We start from the raw sequence: 14,243 nt of genomic DNA, 5'->3' as shown, positions 1-14,243 counted from the left end.
ATTACAGGAACTTTTTTTTGTTACATGTTCTCTCCCTACATGTTCTCTCAGGACCATCACACTGTGCGAGCTTTGTTGCATTGTGGGAAATATAAGCTGTTTCCAACTGCCAAGCAACCAGTAACTCCCTCTTTGCATATCTATATCAATAAAAAAAAAACTTTTAGCCTATCGCATTGTTAGGGGGTGTGGTTATAGATAATGGCTGTCTGTTTTTTTCATGTCTGCCAGTAGTAAAGATGATGACGTGACGGCTGATTGTGGATCAAACAACATGTACAAATTACATGGCGAGTATCAATCATTTCTTGATCTCTCTTCTATTTTTTCACATCTCATTTTGCAGTGTATTGATTTATTTTTCCCCCTTTTCAATAAAGTTACTCTTTCAGTATTAAAGCTAGATTTTAAAACATTTATACTAACAAAAGTCAAACTTCGGGAGTACACAAGTGAATAATCAAAAGGCTCAGACTACGCTGAAAGATGTGTGCTGATGCGCTCTACCAGCAGACTGTTTTTGAAGCATAATGTTCGGTGAATATTACATTCCTTCCAGCCTGCCTCCAGCTAAATGGAAATACATGACTGCAACGTTCACAATGAAAACAGAGACATTTCATGAAAACCTGCAAAGACGCTCCACACACAAAGAATCACACAGGCGATTTACTGATAATTTAACAATTCGATGGATCATGTACTGGGGGATTTAGGCACTTCTCTGCCTGGCTAGGAGTTTGAAGTCCCACTGCTCTTCTATGGTAATTTTTTAATGCTAATTTTCCTCATTTCAGCATTAGGTACATATGTAGCCCTGTCCTCCCAGTGATGCTAAAGGTCCGTACACACGCCGGACTGGAGGCAACGACGGGTCCGTCGTCACCTCCCGGTAGGTGGGCGTTCCAGCGACAGTCCGGCGTGTGTACAGTCTGTCGGCGGACTGATACGGCTGTTTCTGAGCGATCCGCCCGTCGTTGCCTCCAGTCCGGCGTGTGTACGGACCTTTAGCCTAGGCTGTTTAGCTATGCGGAATTCTCCTCCCAGAGCACTCTAGGAGACTAGCCATTATTTTTACTGGCTTCGGAATTCTCAGAAACAAACATTCCACAGAGCTGCACCTGACAGGACTAAAAATGTTGCCACTCGAGATTAATTTTAGAATGTAAATCAATGGGTAAACACTGAGTAAATTATTTATTAATTAATATTGTAAAAAATATATGTAATTTTTTTTTATTACGTTATTTTCACTACAGTTCTTCTTTAGGGGAGTGGTTAAGGGTAGACACGGGGGGGTTAAGGTTAGGCACTGGGGGGAGTGGGTAAGGAATAGGCACCAGGGGGGGATTGTTTAAGGTTAGGCACCGGGGGGGGTGGGGGTGTTAAGGTTAGTCACCGGGGGAGTGGTTAAGGTTAAGCACCGGGGGGAGTGGTTAAGGTTAGGCACCGGGGGGAGTGGTTAAGGTTAGGCACCTGGGGGTTAAGGTTAGGCACCGGGGAAAGTGGTTAAGGTTAGGCATCGGGGTAGTGGTTTAGGTTAGGCACCCGGGGGGGGGGGGGGGGGGTTAAGGTTAGGCTGCAGGCACCACAGAAAGTGGTTAAGGTCAGGCACCAGAGGGAGTAGTTAAGGTTAGGCACCGGGGGGGGGGTTAAGGTTAGGCAACCGGGGGGGGGAGTTAAGGTTAGGCACCGGGGAAAGTGATTAAGGTTAGGTACTGTGGACTGGTTAAGGTTAGGCAGCACCAGGGGTGCTCTTAAGCTGGCCACTAACGATACAATCTTTTTCATCCAATCTTACCATTTTTATGTAATATAAGGTAACTGCCTAAATTATCCATTCAATACATTCACACAATTTACCCTTCTACTACATAGATTTGGTAAAATTGGATGAAAAAGATTGGATCATTAGTGGCCACCCTTACGGTAGAGGGAGTTTTCAGTGTGAGAATAAGGTTATGTTAGGTCAAAGTAAAATACAGTAAAACCCCCATTATCCCACACCAATGGGGATTGGCTGATGCCGGTTAAGTGTAGTTTCTGGTTACTTGAGAATCAAGGTTAAAAACAGGCCTAGCTAAAAACCAGTACAATATCCCTCACTGTAAACTGACCATAAACTCTGTATTAATTAACCCCCTTGGCGGTTTGATTCTTTCCAGATTTTAGGGTCTAAAAGCGGTGCAATTTTTTGGGGAAAAAAATCATGCTACCAGGGAGATCTGCAGCAGTTCCAGCAATAACTCACCTCCCTGGCTCCAGCGTTGCAGTTTTCCCTCCATCCTCCTGGTGGCGCTGCAACCCTAAAGTGAGATTGCCGGCTGTCGTGATAACGCCTCGGAGGAGCGGAAGAAGAATGGTGGCCGACGCCGGGATCCCCTGGGAGGTATGTTGAAACAGTTGCTGCGCGCATTGCTCTGCATACAGCCTCCGACGGCTTCCCCGAGCACAGGTCGGGATTACCATTCGGAGCTGCGGTTTTACGCTCCGACCATAGCTCGGGATTACTGCCAAGGAGATTAATGTTGAAATACAGTACCGTATTTTTCATCGTATAAGACGCTCCGGAATATAAGACAAACCTAGGTTTAGAGGCCAAAAACCAAGGAAAAAAAATAAACTAAACCTGGTGCGTCCATATTTCAGGAGCGTCTTGTACAAAACCTCCCCCAAATGGTGTCCTCCTGTGTCCCAATGTGTCCTCCTATGTCCCCATGTCTCCTGTCACCCCCAAGGTCCTTCTGTCATCCTCAAGTGTCCTCCTGTCAACCCCAAGTGTCCTCCTGTCTGCCCCATGTGTCCTCCTGTCACCCCCATGTGTCCTGCTGTCTCCCCAATGTGTCCTGCTGTCTGCCCCATGAGTCCCGCTGTCTGCCCCCATGTGCCCTGCTGTCTGCCCCATGTGTCCTGTTGTAATCCCTATATGATTTCACCCAAGTGCCCTCCAGGTCTCCTACATGTGTGTCCCACTGTGGCCGTCTCCTTCCCCGCTCTTGCCTCTACCCCCTCCTTGTGTCACTGCCACCCCCCCCCCCCCCTCGTGTGAGAATCGGCAGCAGCTTACCTCCTCCATCTTGCTCGCGGCAATTGAAGACATCTGGCTTCTGTGTGTGGCTTCCTCTAGTGCCGGCTTCTAATGACGCGTCATTACAAGCCGGCACTAGAGGAAGCCGCACACAGAAGCCAGATGTCTTCAATCGCCATGGGCAAGATGGAGGAGGCAAGCTGCTGCCACTGCCGCTTCTCACAAAGGGGGGACCGGGCAACACAAGGAGGGGGTAGAGGCAAGCGGGGGAGGAGACAGCCACAGCGGGCCACACAGGCAGGGAATCCCCGATGACGGCGGGTCACGGTTTGTATTGGCAGGCGTTCGTAAGTCGGGGATTCCCTGCCTTTGCCATATAAGACGCAGGGACTTTTTCTCCCCATTTTGGAAAATACCGTAATTAAAAACAAATGAGGACAAAGGACAGACTTAACTTAATGTAACAGAGGTTTATTACTGTATAAAGAAGAGTAAAAGTACATTTATGCATTTTGCAAGTCAGCGAAAACGAAACTGATCAGTGGCGGGGGACCGGAGGATCGTTTGGTGACGTTGCGGGCCAGGGCCGGTCCAAGGCAGAGGCGAGAGAGGCTCCAGCCTCACGGCGCAGTGTAGGAGGAGGCGCACAACTCACTCAGCTATCATTCCCCTATCGTTCTTGAATCAGAGAGAAATAAGGAAAGGGGATACATGGCAGTGACTGCAAGCCAGATAACTAGAGATTAAGGTGTTGGGGGCCATGGGGTGCCTCTTAGTCTAATAGCAATCAGTGCGTGACGGGTGGGAGGGATGGAGCGGCGCACTTTGGTGTCTCAGCCTTGGGTGCTGGAGGACCTTGTCCCGGCTCTGTTGCGGGCACAGGGCGGCTGCAGGGGGCTGGCCGAAGCCCTAGGTAAGTGAAACTCTTTTTTTTTTCAGATTCTTCAGGTCTGCTTTAACAGGGGGTTTACTGTATTGGTAAAGATTACCAATATTTACTATAGAAATTAACTAATAGAATACCAGTAATTTTACCATTATGCTAGTGGCGGCAATCTCTGGCACTATTTTTAGTGGGCGCCATTTTTATAGGTATACCCTATAATAAGTGTGGTCACCGTGATCCCCGCACCTGATCTAAAGGATGGATTCCTGTATTGGAAGGAAGTAAAGTAAATAGTTGGGCCCCCACAGCTCTGGGCCCCCTGCGATTGCATGGCCTGCTCCCCTATAGTTACACCCCTGACAGACCCCTTGTGGTAACTGCAGCACAGTCAGGTTACACTGGCCTTCAGTCTCCGAGGTGAATCGCTCACGTCCGTCACTGCTGGTTCCATGGCCAGTCATAGTTCTTAGTCAATGTCGGAGTAAGCCGCCTCAGTGGTAGCTCTAGAGATGACCATACTCTGGCGGCCGGTGGCAGGGCGGATCGGGGAGTGATGATCAGACTGGACATGGGAATGGAAGGACGCTGTAAGCCTCTTATCGTTTCTCTCGTCCTCTTCCTCGTCTTCAGCCCCTATAGGCATGAGGCTTTGGCGGGTAAAAAGCTTCAGCGGCTCTCCGAGTATACCGATCCTGTATGAAGAGAGACAGTGGCGGGAGAGTGAGAAGCACTGGCTTGTCATGTCTTGTTATGAAATCGCTGATGCATTTATAAACAGCTAGCGGGACCTGACTCCAAGCACAGATCCCAACATGTTCCTGCCTCGTCACTATCAAATATTTCCTTACTGCACTTCTAAAAGTCATCAAAAGGCCACGAAAAATAAACTGTAGAAAGCATGCTGCATGGAAAAAAAAGGATTTTTTTCAGAAAGATTTTAAAGTACAACTTTAACAAAACAAAACCCAGCCCCTATGTGGTACTTACTTCGGGATGGGGAAGAATCAGGATCCTAATGAACTGTAGCCTTGGGGACTCAACACTGGCTCCTCTGAAAATTCCTCTGACAAGCACTGCGCAGGCGTAGCAGTGAGCGGCAAAATATTCCTTCAGGGCTCCAGCCAGGGCCGGATTTACAGCTCAGGAGCCTATAGGCACATCATCTCTGGCGCCCTAAACCCAGGGTGGCTGGGGCAGAGTGCAGGCTGGGTCTGAGTGCAGGGTGGCTGGGTCTGGGGCAAGGTGCAGGCTGGATATGAGTGCAAGGTGCAGGTTGCATATGAGGGCAGGGTGCTGGCTGGGTCTGAGTGCAGGGTGGCTGGGGCAAAGTGCAGGCTGGGTCTGAGTGCAGGGTGGCTGGGGCAGGGTGGATGGGTCTGTGTGCAGGGTGGCTGGGTCTGGGGGCAGGGTGGGTATGGGTGCAGGGTGGCAGGGTCTGGGTGCAGGGTGGCTAGGGCAGGGTGCATGCTGGCTTGGGCTGGGTCTGCAGGGCAGGGTGAGGGCTGGTTATGGAGGCAGGGTGGCTGGGGCTGGGTGCAGGGTGGTTGGGGTTGGGTGCAGGCTGGGGCAGGTTGCAGGCTAGCTGGAGCTGGGTCTGGATGCAGGGTGGCTAGGGAAGGGTGCAGGCGGGGTATGGGTGCACGCTTGGTCTGAGGGGCAGGGTGGCTGGGTCTGGGTGCAGGCTTGGTATGGGTATAGGCTGGCTGGAAGCAGGCTGAGTTTGGGGTGGCAGGGGGCAGGGGCACGGTGCAGGTTGGGTATGGGCGCAGGCTGGCTGGGGCTGGTTCTGGGTGGCTGGGGCAGGGTGGGTAAGTTGCAAGCTGGCTAGGGCAGGGTGGGTAAGTAGCAGGCTGGCTGGGGCAGGGTGGGTAAGGTGCAGGCTGGCTGGGACAGGGTGGGTAAGGTGCAGGCTGGCTGGGACAGGGTGGGTAAGGTGCAGGCTGGCTGGGACAGGGTGGGTAAGGTGCAGGCTGGGTGGCTGGGGCAGGGTGGGTAAGGTGCAGGCTTGCTGGGGCAGGGTGGGTAAGGTGCAGGCTGGCTCGGGCTGGGTGGTCGCCAGGGTGGGTAAGGTGCAGCTGGGTGCCATGATAGCAGACCTCAGATCAGCGGCGACAGGTATAACATCATCCTTCCTCCCTCCCTGCAGAGTGCGATCGTAGCGTGAAGTATGAGAAGACTCCCCGGGAACTGACATGTCAGCAATGAGTGCTTCTCTCCCCGCAGCGCGCCAAGCGTCATCTCCTAGGTAACAGCGTGTCTCCTTACTGTGACACGCTGCCGCCAGTACATGCAGGCGCGTCACAGTAAGGAGACACGCTGTTACCTAGGAGATGACGGTGGGAGCTCTGCGGGGAGAGAGGCGGTCATCGCTGGCATGCCGGATTCCAGTGAGTCTTCTCATACCTAACGCTACGTTTGCACTCTGCAGGGAGGGAGGGAGGGAAGGGCACTAGCGAGCCGCCTCTCACAGATAGTTTCGTCTGTAGGCACGTGCCTTGTGTGCCTATGGGTAAATCCGGCCCTGGCTCCAGCGCAAGCGCAGTAGTGACTTTTCGCCACAGTCCGAGTAGAGAGCCGCTACTGCGCCTGTGCTGGATCGCGGTAGGTGAATATTTACCTCTCCGACATTTGGGGGCTTCCAGCACTAGATTGTCGGGATGGAGGAGGACAGGGGAAGCCTCATTAGGATCCCCCTTCCGAGGTAAGTATCCCCCAGAGGGGGGTTTTGTACAGATCTCCTTTATAGTTTTTCAAGTACTTCAGAGCACTGAGTACTGAGTGGGAAATATTTGCGTAAATGTCAGTTTGCCACCCGGTCACTTTGGCGCAGGGTGAGACAAATGTTGGCTCACCTTGCTGCCGATGAAATTCTGTGAGGTGTTAATTTCTATTCCACTACTATTAATTCGAGGTCCAGCAATTGTCGGAACCTCGAACTACGGCTACACAGGCTGCGCACTATCGCATTATGGCTACAGGGACACCCAATTTAGATGCTACGTGGCGCGCACTGTGCAACAGGAAGCCCAGCCTTGAAATATTTCGGTTTTTTTATATAGGATTATGTGACATAACAGATTAGGCCTCGACTAATGAAGGTGTGCCTATGCAATTCCACAAACATGGACTGGATTCTTTAAAGGATACCTGAGCACTCATTGAAATTTCAAAATGACACCCTGTGTGTGTGTGGAAAGGTGCACATAGGCTTACCACACCTACCGATGTACCCGGCATGCACACACTCCACTGACGAGCGCGGTCACAGGCAGCCCAATAGGACATACTGCGCATGCGCAGCACAGTATGTCCGGGTCAAAGGGCGGCGACCAGGATATACAGAACAGCAGGAGTAGCAGGCAAACCGAGGAGGATGGAGGTGTGGTAAGCCTTTGTGCACCTCCCCCCCCCCCCCCCCCCCCCACACACACACAGGGCGTCATTTTGAAATTTAAATGAGAGCTAAGTTATCCTGTAACAATTATCTGCTTAACGATTATCTTGTATGTGTTAATTATTCAACGCACCGCGCTCCCGTGCACTGCCTGTGGCTCACATTGACTTGCATTACTGCATGATCCATGCTGTAAGCGCAGTTCATGGGGTAACACGCTGCAGCCTTTGCATCAGATTCGGCGCTTTGCACCGAATAAACTCTGCAGGCTTCATTGACTTACATTGCACTTGCGGCACCTGGTGGTAGGAGAGAGTAACGCAACGCATGTTCACAGTGCCAATGTGCAAGGGGTCTGACGTGGAAGAGTGGTTAAGGTGCAATCTGCAGTCTTCTATAATTAGGGTATTCAGAGGGGCAAGAAAAGCTGGGGGAAACGTGTAAGTCTAGATGGTGACTACATAGAGAAGAATTAATGCGTGTGCCTAAGATGTCAATAAAGGGTGTATTTATACTTACCTGGGGCTCTCTCAAGCCCATTGAGGTGCAAGGGCTCCCTCGCTGCCCTCTCCGGTCGCTCCATTTACTTGCTATCCCCCCTGGTAATCTGGCCAGTCGTGCGGAGCCTATCCACGCGCACGCTCCCGCCAAGCTCTCGTGCCCAGGAGCGTTCTGCGCCTGCACAGTACTACTGCCCAGGTGCAGAATGCTCCCAGCTACGGGAGGGAGACGGGGTGCGTGTGCAGCCAAGCTGCGCATGCGCAGAAGAGCGCAGCCGGCCAGATTACCAGGGGGACAGCAAAAGAACGGAGGGAGCCCTTGCACCTCAATGGGGCTGAAGGAAGCCCCATGTATAAATCCACTCATTATTGACATCTCAGGTTTCCTTTAAAGCTACATTTCCATTTGTGCAATTTGACTGAAATTTCACAATGAATATACTATATATACTGTATTATGAATGTACGATAAATTATATCTAAATAGAGGTTTAACTATAGGCATTCCTTTTAACCTGTGCACCTGGAGTTCTGCTGTAACTAGAAAACTGGAAAAATGAGCACTCAGCAGGCTTTCGCAATACAATGATCTGTTTTTAGGACAAGTTTGGCTTTGGTTTTAATTTAGTAGAAGTTGAGAAATCAGTAGGAATTAAATAACACAGAAATGCCTCCAGCAAATAGCAGCAAGAAGACTGAAAGAAAGATGCTGGGTGTGGCCCCACAGGACTGAGTGACCTCCAGGCAACATGGTCTGGATACAGTCCAGCTTCTCATGCACAGGGAGAGGCGGCAGGATACCGGCGGTAGGATTCGGCACTCACCGCGGGATGATATCATCAGAGGATGGATCCTGCCAGGTATTCATATCAGCAGGTTCTGCACTGGATCTCGGGTGCAACTCATGTTGGTGGAACAGATACTGGGCTTTCTCCTTGGGTGATGGGATGAGGGAGGTGAGGGCTGGAGACCGCTGTGTGACGATGTCATGAATAGCTGGACGCCTGGCCTGAGTCCTCCTGTTGCACAATAAGGAACGTTATTGTTACACAAAGAAATTAAAACGTTGGATCAATGAGCTTTGTTTTATGAACAGTTTGTCCCCCCAACTCCGACCAGTTCAGAGGCAGCAAAAAGAGGATCTCCAGTGAAAATAATGTAATAAAAAAGTGCTTCATTTTTACAATAATTATATATAAATGATATAGTCAGTGTTTGCACATTGTAAAATCTTTCCTCTCCCTGATTTACATTATGACATTTATCACATGTCGACATTTTACTGCTGTCAGTGGAAGGAGATGCTGCTTGCTTTCTTGGCAGTTGGAAACAGCTGTCATTTTCCAAAATGCAACAAGGCTCCCAGTTTGTGATGTCAGAACCATGGTCCTGACATCACACTGTGGGAGGGGTTTCACCACAATATCAGCCATACAGACCCGCTGATGATCCATTTGTGAAAAGGAAAAGATTTCTCATTGGAAAGGGGGTATCAGCTACTGACTGGGATGAAGCTCAGTTCTTGGTTACGGTTTCTCTTTAAAAGGTCCATAGCGTGGGACACTGCACTACCCACCCCACATTCGCATGACTAGCAGACAGTCACATGATCAGGTGGGAGCAGGTCAGCAACTAGCAGCACTTTTAAAGATGACCACATTGCAAAGCACTTTACTTAGAGGCTGAAGCAGGGCCTGCTGTCTGGGTCCTTGTGGGCCCATTCACACTGAAAAGCATTAAAAGGTTGCGCTTAGCTCTACCATTTTGTGCGGGGGATTTTTCCGTGATTTAATGCAGAAAGATCACCGGACAAATGCGAGTTCTTGGAGCGATCGCGATTAGCGCTTCTATATATGCTAATCACGATTGCTCCCAAATCATCAAAAAATGCTGCATGTAATGCATTTAGCGATTATCGCAAATCGCTCGCGATCACTGCCATATACTTACTATTGCGCTAGCACTTTAAAAAGCGCTAGCGCTTCAGCGATTAGCGGGAATCGCACGCTAACTGCACTAGTGTGAATGAGCCCTGAGACTATGGCCCTGGTCGCAAGTACTGTTAATTTACTAATGTGAATATCTTAAAAAAAAAATATTACTATCTTCCACTCCAACACAAGAATTTAAATTTTGCAGGAGCTGAAAATCGACAAAGTCAGCAAGCATACCTCCTAACTTATTGAGATAAGAAATAGGGACACTTTAAGATACACCCCTGCCACACCCCTAATCACACCCCTGCCACACCCCGAATCACGCCCCCATCACACATCTCATCACTGCCAGAAAGAATTCAGAAGCAAAAGTAGAAGTTTTTAAAGGATACCAGAAGTGACACGTGACATGATTAGATAGACATGTGTATGTACAGTGCCTAGCACACAAATACCTATGCTGTGTCCCTTTTTTTCTTTATCTGCCTGAAAGCGTTAAATATCAGGTATGTAAATGGATGACTCAGGGTTGACTCAGACAGGAAGTGACTACAGTGTGACCCTTACTGATAAGAAATTCCAACTATAAAAAACTTTCCTAGCAGAAAATGGTTTCTGAGAGCAAGAAAGAGGTAAAAGGGGGAATTTCTTATCAGTGAGGGTCACACTGTAGTCACTTCCTGTCTGAGTCAGGACTGAGTCAGCCACTTACATACCTGATATTTAACTCTTTCAGGCAGAGAAAGAAAAAAAAGGAACACAGCATAGTTATGTGTGTGCTGGGCACTGTGCATACCCATGTCTATCTCATCAGGTCACATGTCACTTCGGGTATACTTCAATTCAAACCACACTGGTCTTCTCTATCATCTTTAGTTCTCCTTTATATTAAAGAGGAACTGTAACGACAAAACGGCCCCTGGGGGGTACTCACCTCGGGTGGGGGAAGCCTCAGGATCCTAATGAGGCTTCCCACGCCGTCCTGCGTCCCTCGGGGGTCTCGCTGTAGCCCTCCGTACAGCCGTGACGCAATATTTACCTTCCTGGCTCCTGCGCAGGCGCTCTGATGCCTCTCGGCGCCGAAGTAGGCGGAAATACCCGATCGCCGTCGGGTCTGCTCTACTGCGCAGGCGCAAGTTTCCGGCGCCTGCGCAGTAGAGCGGACCCGACGGCGATCGGGTATTTCCGTCTATTTCCGTGCCGAAAGTCGCCACAGCGCCCCCGCTGGAGCCAGCAAAGGTAAATATTGAACTGACAGTCTGCACAGTCGCCGGCTGTTCGGAGGGCTGCGGCGAGACCCCCGTGGGACAGAGGACGGCGTGGGAAGCCTCATTAGGATCCGGAAGCTTCCCCCACCCGAGGTGAGTACCCCCCAGGGGAGGTTTTTGTTGTTACAGAGTCTCTTTAACATTTATCAACAAGGACTGTAAAAGGACTGTAAATATGTAAATTATAAAAATAACATTTAGAGTACATTAAACACATTTTTCAGTTAAAAAAATAAATACATAGATTTACATAGACCTGTACATAAGTCCTGAAAGAGGGATACATGAGGAAGAAAGAGGGACAGGGATTTAGTTCTCAAAGAGGCACTGACTGTACCTCTAAAAAAGCGACTGTTGGGAGCTATGAACAAGTAAAGTTGCAGAATGTTACATGCACATTAGACGGCAGAAGTGTAATATACCGTAGATATGAAGAAGATTCAGAGCTAGAGCTGTATATGGTACCTGTTGTCTGTATAAATAGTTGTCTTCTTCAATGTCTTCTCCCCAGACAGGGCTCTGGCCGGCACTAATGGAGCCTCATTCCTCCTCAGGGCAGGATTAAATGCGTCAGAACGCAAAAGCCTTCCAACCTCTTCCTGGATCAATGTCAGGTCTTTGTGACGGAACACTACCCAGGCCACTTTAATGCAGTAGCTGTACAGACTCTGCAACAACAACAAAGATAATAATTGGAGGAACAATATGCTGCATCCTGAGAACGCTGAAAGACAAAAGAAGGGGAAGGGTTTCTTGGGTGTTATCCAGGGCCGGGCCGAGGCATAGGCTGGAGAGGCTCCAGCCTCAGGGCGCAGTGTAGGAGGGGGCGCACAATTCATTCAGCTGTCATTCCTAATTGTGTATGAAGCAGTAAGAAATAAGAAAAGGGGATACATGGCAGTGACTGCAAGCCAGATAACTAGATATTAAGGTGTTGGGGAGGTTGTGGGCCCTGTGGCCCTCTTAGTCTAATAGCAATCAGTGTTTGATTGCTCGCGTGGCAGGGATGTAGGGGCGCACTTTGGTGTCTCAGCCTTGGTTGCTGGAGGACCTTGTCCCGCCTCTGGTGTTATCCTTTTTATTAACAATGTGCAATTTATTATTTTATTTACAATGTGCGCATTGACAAAATTCACATACAGGCAGGGCCGGTTTAAGGGGAAAACTTAAACGGGAGGAACCACTAACCCCCCACCCACCCCCACGGTCATTATCCCACTGCTCCCCGGGCCCCCTCACGTGTAAAGCAATAATCACTCACCTGTTCCGGCGGTGGCTGCACCATCCGTGCACTCTTCAGCCAAGCTGTCGGCCTCTTCTGTATCTGGCACAAGTTATGTGTAAACATGCGCCGCATAGAGAAGAGGTGGAAAGTGTGGCTAAGTGTGCATGGATGGTGCAGCCACCGCTCGCCGGGACAGGTGAGAGATTAATGCTGCTACACGTGAGGGGGCCCGGGGAGCAGTGGGGGGAGATATATTGGCAAGGTCCGGCGGCGTGGGGGCACCGACGGAGGTCGTGGGCTCTGGGGCAACAGCATTCTTTGCCTCCATGGCAGCGCCGACCCTGCTGGTTCACACTGTGAGCGATTGCGCTCAGTTTGCCAATCGCCAGCGATCGGCAAAGCGTTACAGCAGTGTAACCCTATGAGGGTGTTCTCATGAAAACTTTTTGCCTCTACCATTTTAGAGCAAGCTACATGCTTGCTAGCTACATGCTTCCCCCCTCCCTTCGCTTTCCCACCCACCCCTCCGATCGCCGCCGGCGCAAATACCCAACAGGAAATCCCATTCTGAATGGGATTTCCTGTATGGGCTTTCCCCGTTGCCATGGTGACGATCGGAATGTCATGACGTCAGGGGGAGTCCTGATCCACCCCATAGCGCAGCCTGGCAGTGATTGGCCAGGCTGCGCAAGGGGTCTGCGGAGGGGGCCTCTTTCGCGGCGGGTAGTGGCGGATCGGCAGCGGAAACAACATGCAGCTAGCAAAGTGCTAGCTGCGTGTTTGAAAATAAAAATTATGCAAATCGGCCCACCAGGGCCTGAGCGATACACCGCGGCGTTACGCCCAGGAAGGTTAAATGTGCTCAAATGGCGCTCGCAGCCAGCAGATGGGTTGATGAACTGTCCGATAATTGCACAGTTCAGCCATCCATCTGAAAGAGGACAACTATCAAAGTTAACTAAAATTCTAAATGCCACATAAATTTCCAGTAATTACTAGCAAATAGCAATATAAAGGCTTTTTTTCATCTTTATATGATTTCATGATCTTTCATGATTTATATGAAGAAAATTACATTTACAGAGAACAGTTTTCACTGTGGGAATTACTATGGAGGACTCTGCCCAGCACATGATCCAGCGTACATAAACAATCTTCACTAGCAGTAATCCTGTGAGTGAAATGTTATTAGAATGATAGAAAGCAGAAATATAGCTTCAAAATGTGTGTCAATAATCATCAGCTGCAGCTCTGTCTGTGTGCTCCTGTGTCTCTCGCTCTCTGCCTCGCAGTGTAAAGTAAACAGTTTACAGCCAGGTTACAGTTCAGCTCTGCCTCACCCCCCCCCCCCCCCCCCTATGCCGACACAAAATTGTTACAAACAGCTGGTATACACGGCATTCCTTTCACACAGGATGTTGTAACGATCGGTGTCAGCACACAGAGAGAATCTGATTATTGGTGATCTGCAGTATCACCAAGAATACAGATATATACCTAATTATTGATGATCTGCAGAATCACCAATAATACAGATATAGTACTAACGTCTGGACACCTGTATATATCGTGAGTGTTTGGTGCAACAGTATTTACTTTGAGTAATCCACCTGATGAGCAGGTGGTCCTTGGCAGTATGGGCAACACTGCTCTTTTGAGAATCTGCACAGTATAGACAGAGCTGCTCAGTTTTTCAGCGCCTCTGCTCCACCCGAGACAATTTCGACCGACCAATCTGCATTGGTTCTGGTGCAGATGAAACGGGTGGGGATGAAACAGATGGAGGCGCGGCGTAGGAAACATATCTCACATTGTTCCTACTCCGAGTCTGTCTTTGGTAACGTAGGCGACGATCAACCCTGACTGCTAACGAAATGGCCTCATCAATAGACTTCGGCTCAGGATGACCCAACATTAGCTCTGAGACCGCGTCTAACAGCCCTTACAAAAAACAGTCTAGAAGTGCGAATGAGCCCCATCTAGCTGCGTAAACTTCAACCGGATC

General features: G+C 49.6%; 1 protein-coding gene across 4 annotated transcripts in view; it reads right to left on the bottom strand.

Moving 5' to 3' along the window:
• Positions 1 to 3,483: 3,483 nt before the first annotated feature.
• The window catches only part of PPP1R36 (protein phosphatase 1 regulatory subunit 36), a 54,430-nt gene continuing 43,670 nt past the window's right edge, over positions 3,484 to 14,243 (bottom strand). For all 4 annotated transcript variants that reach the window (XM_068252068.1, XM_068252067.1, XM_068252066.1 and 1 more), the window contains 3 exons: positions 11,479 to 11,681; positions 8,633 to 8,827; positions 3,484 to 4,606 (listed from right to left, as the gene is read on the bottom strand). In XM_068252068.1, the coding sequence (XP_068108169.1) occupies positions 4,381 to 4,606; positions 8,633 to 8,827; positions 11,479 to 11,681 (624 nt within the window). In that variant the 3' untranslated portion in view covers positions 3,484 to 4,380. The remainder of the gene's footprint in view (positions 4,607 to 8,632; positions 8,828 to 11,478; positions 11,682 to 14,243) is intronic.

Source organism: Hyperolius riggenbachi, chromosome 9, assembly GCF_040937935.1.
Source record: "Hyperolius riggenbachi isolate aHypRig1 chromosome 9, aHypRig1.pri, whole genome shotgun sequence".
NCBI classification, from domain to species: Eukaryota; Metazoa; Chordata; class Amphibia; order Anura; family Hyperoliidae; genus Hyperolius; species Hyperolius riggenbachi.
Note: the sequence above shows the minus strand (reverse complement) of the source record. Positions and strands in the feature narration are given on the sequence as shown.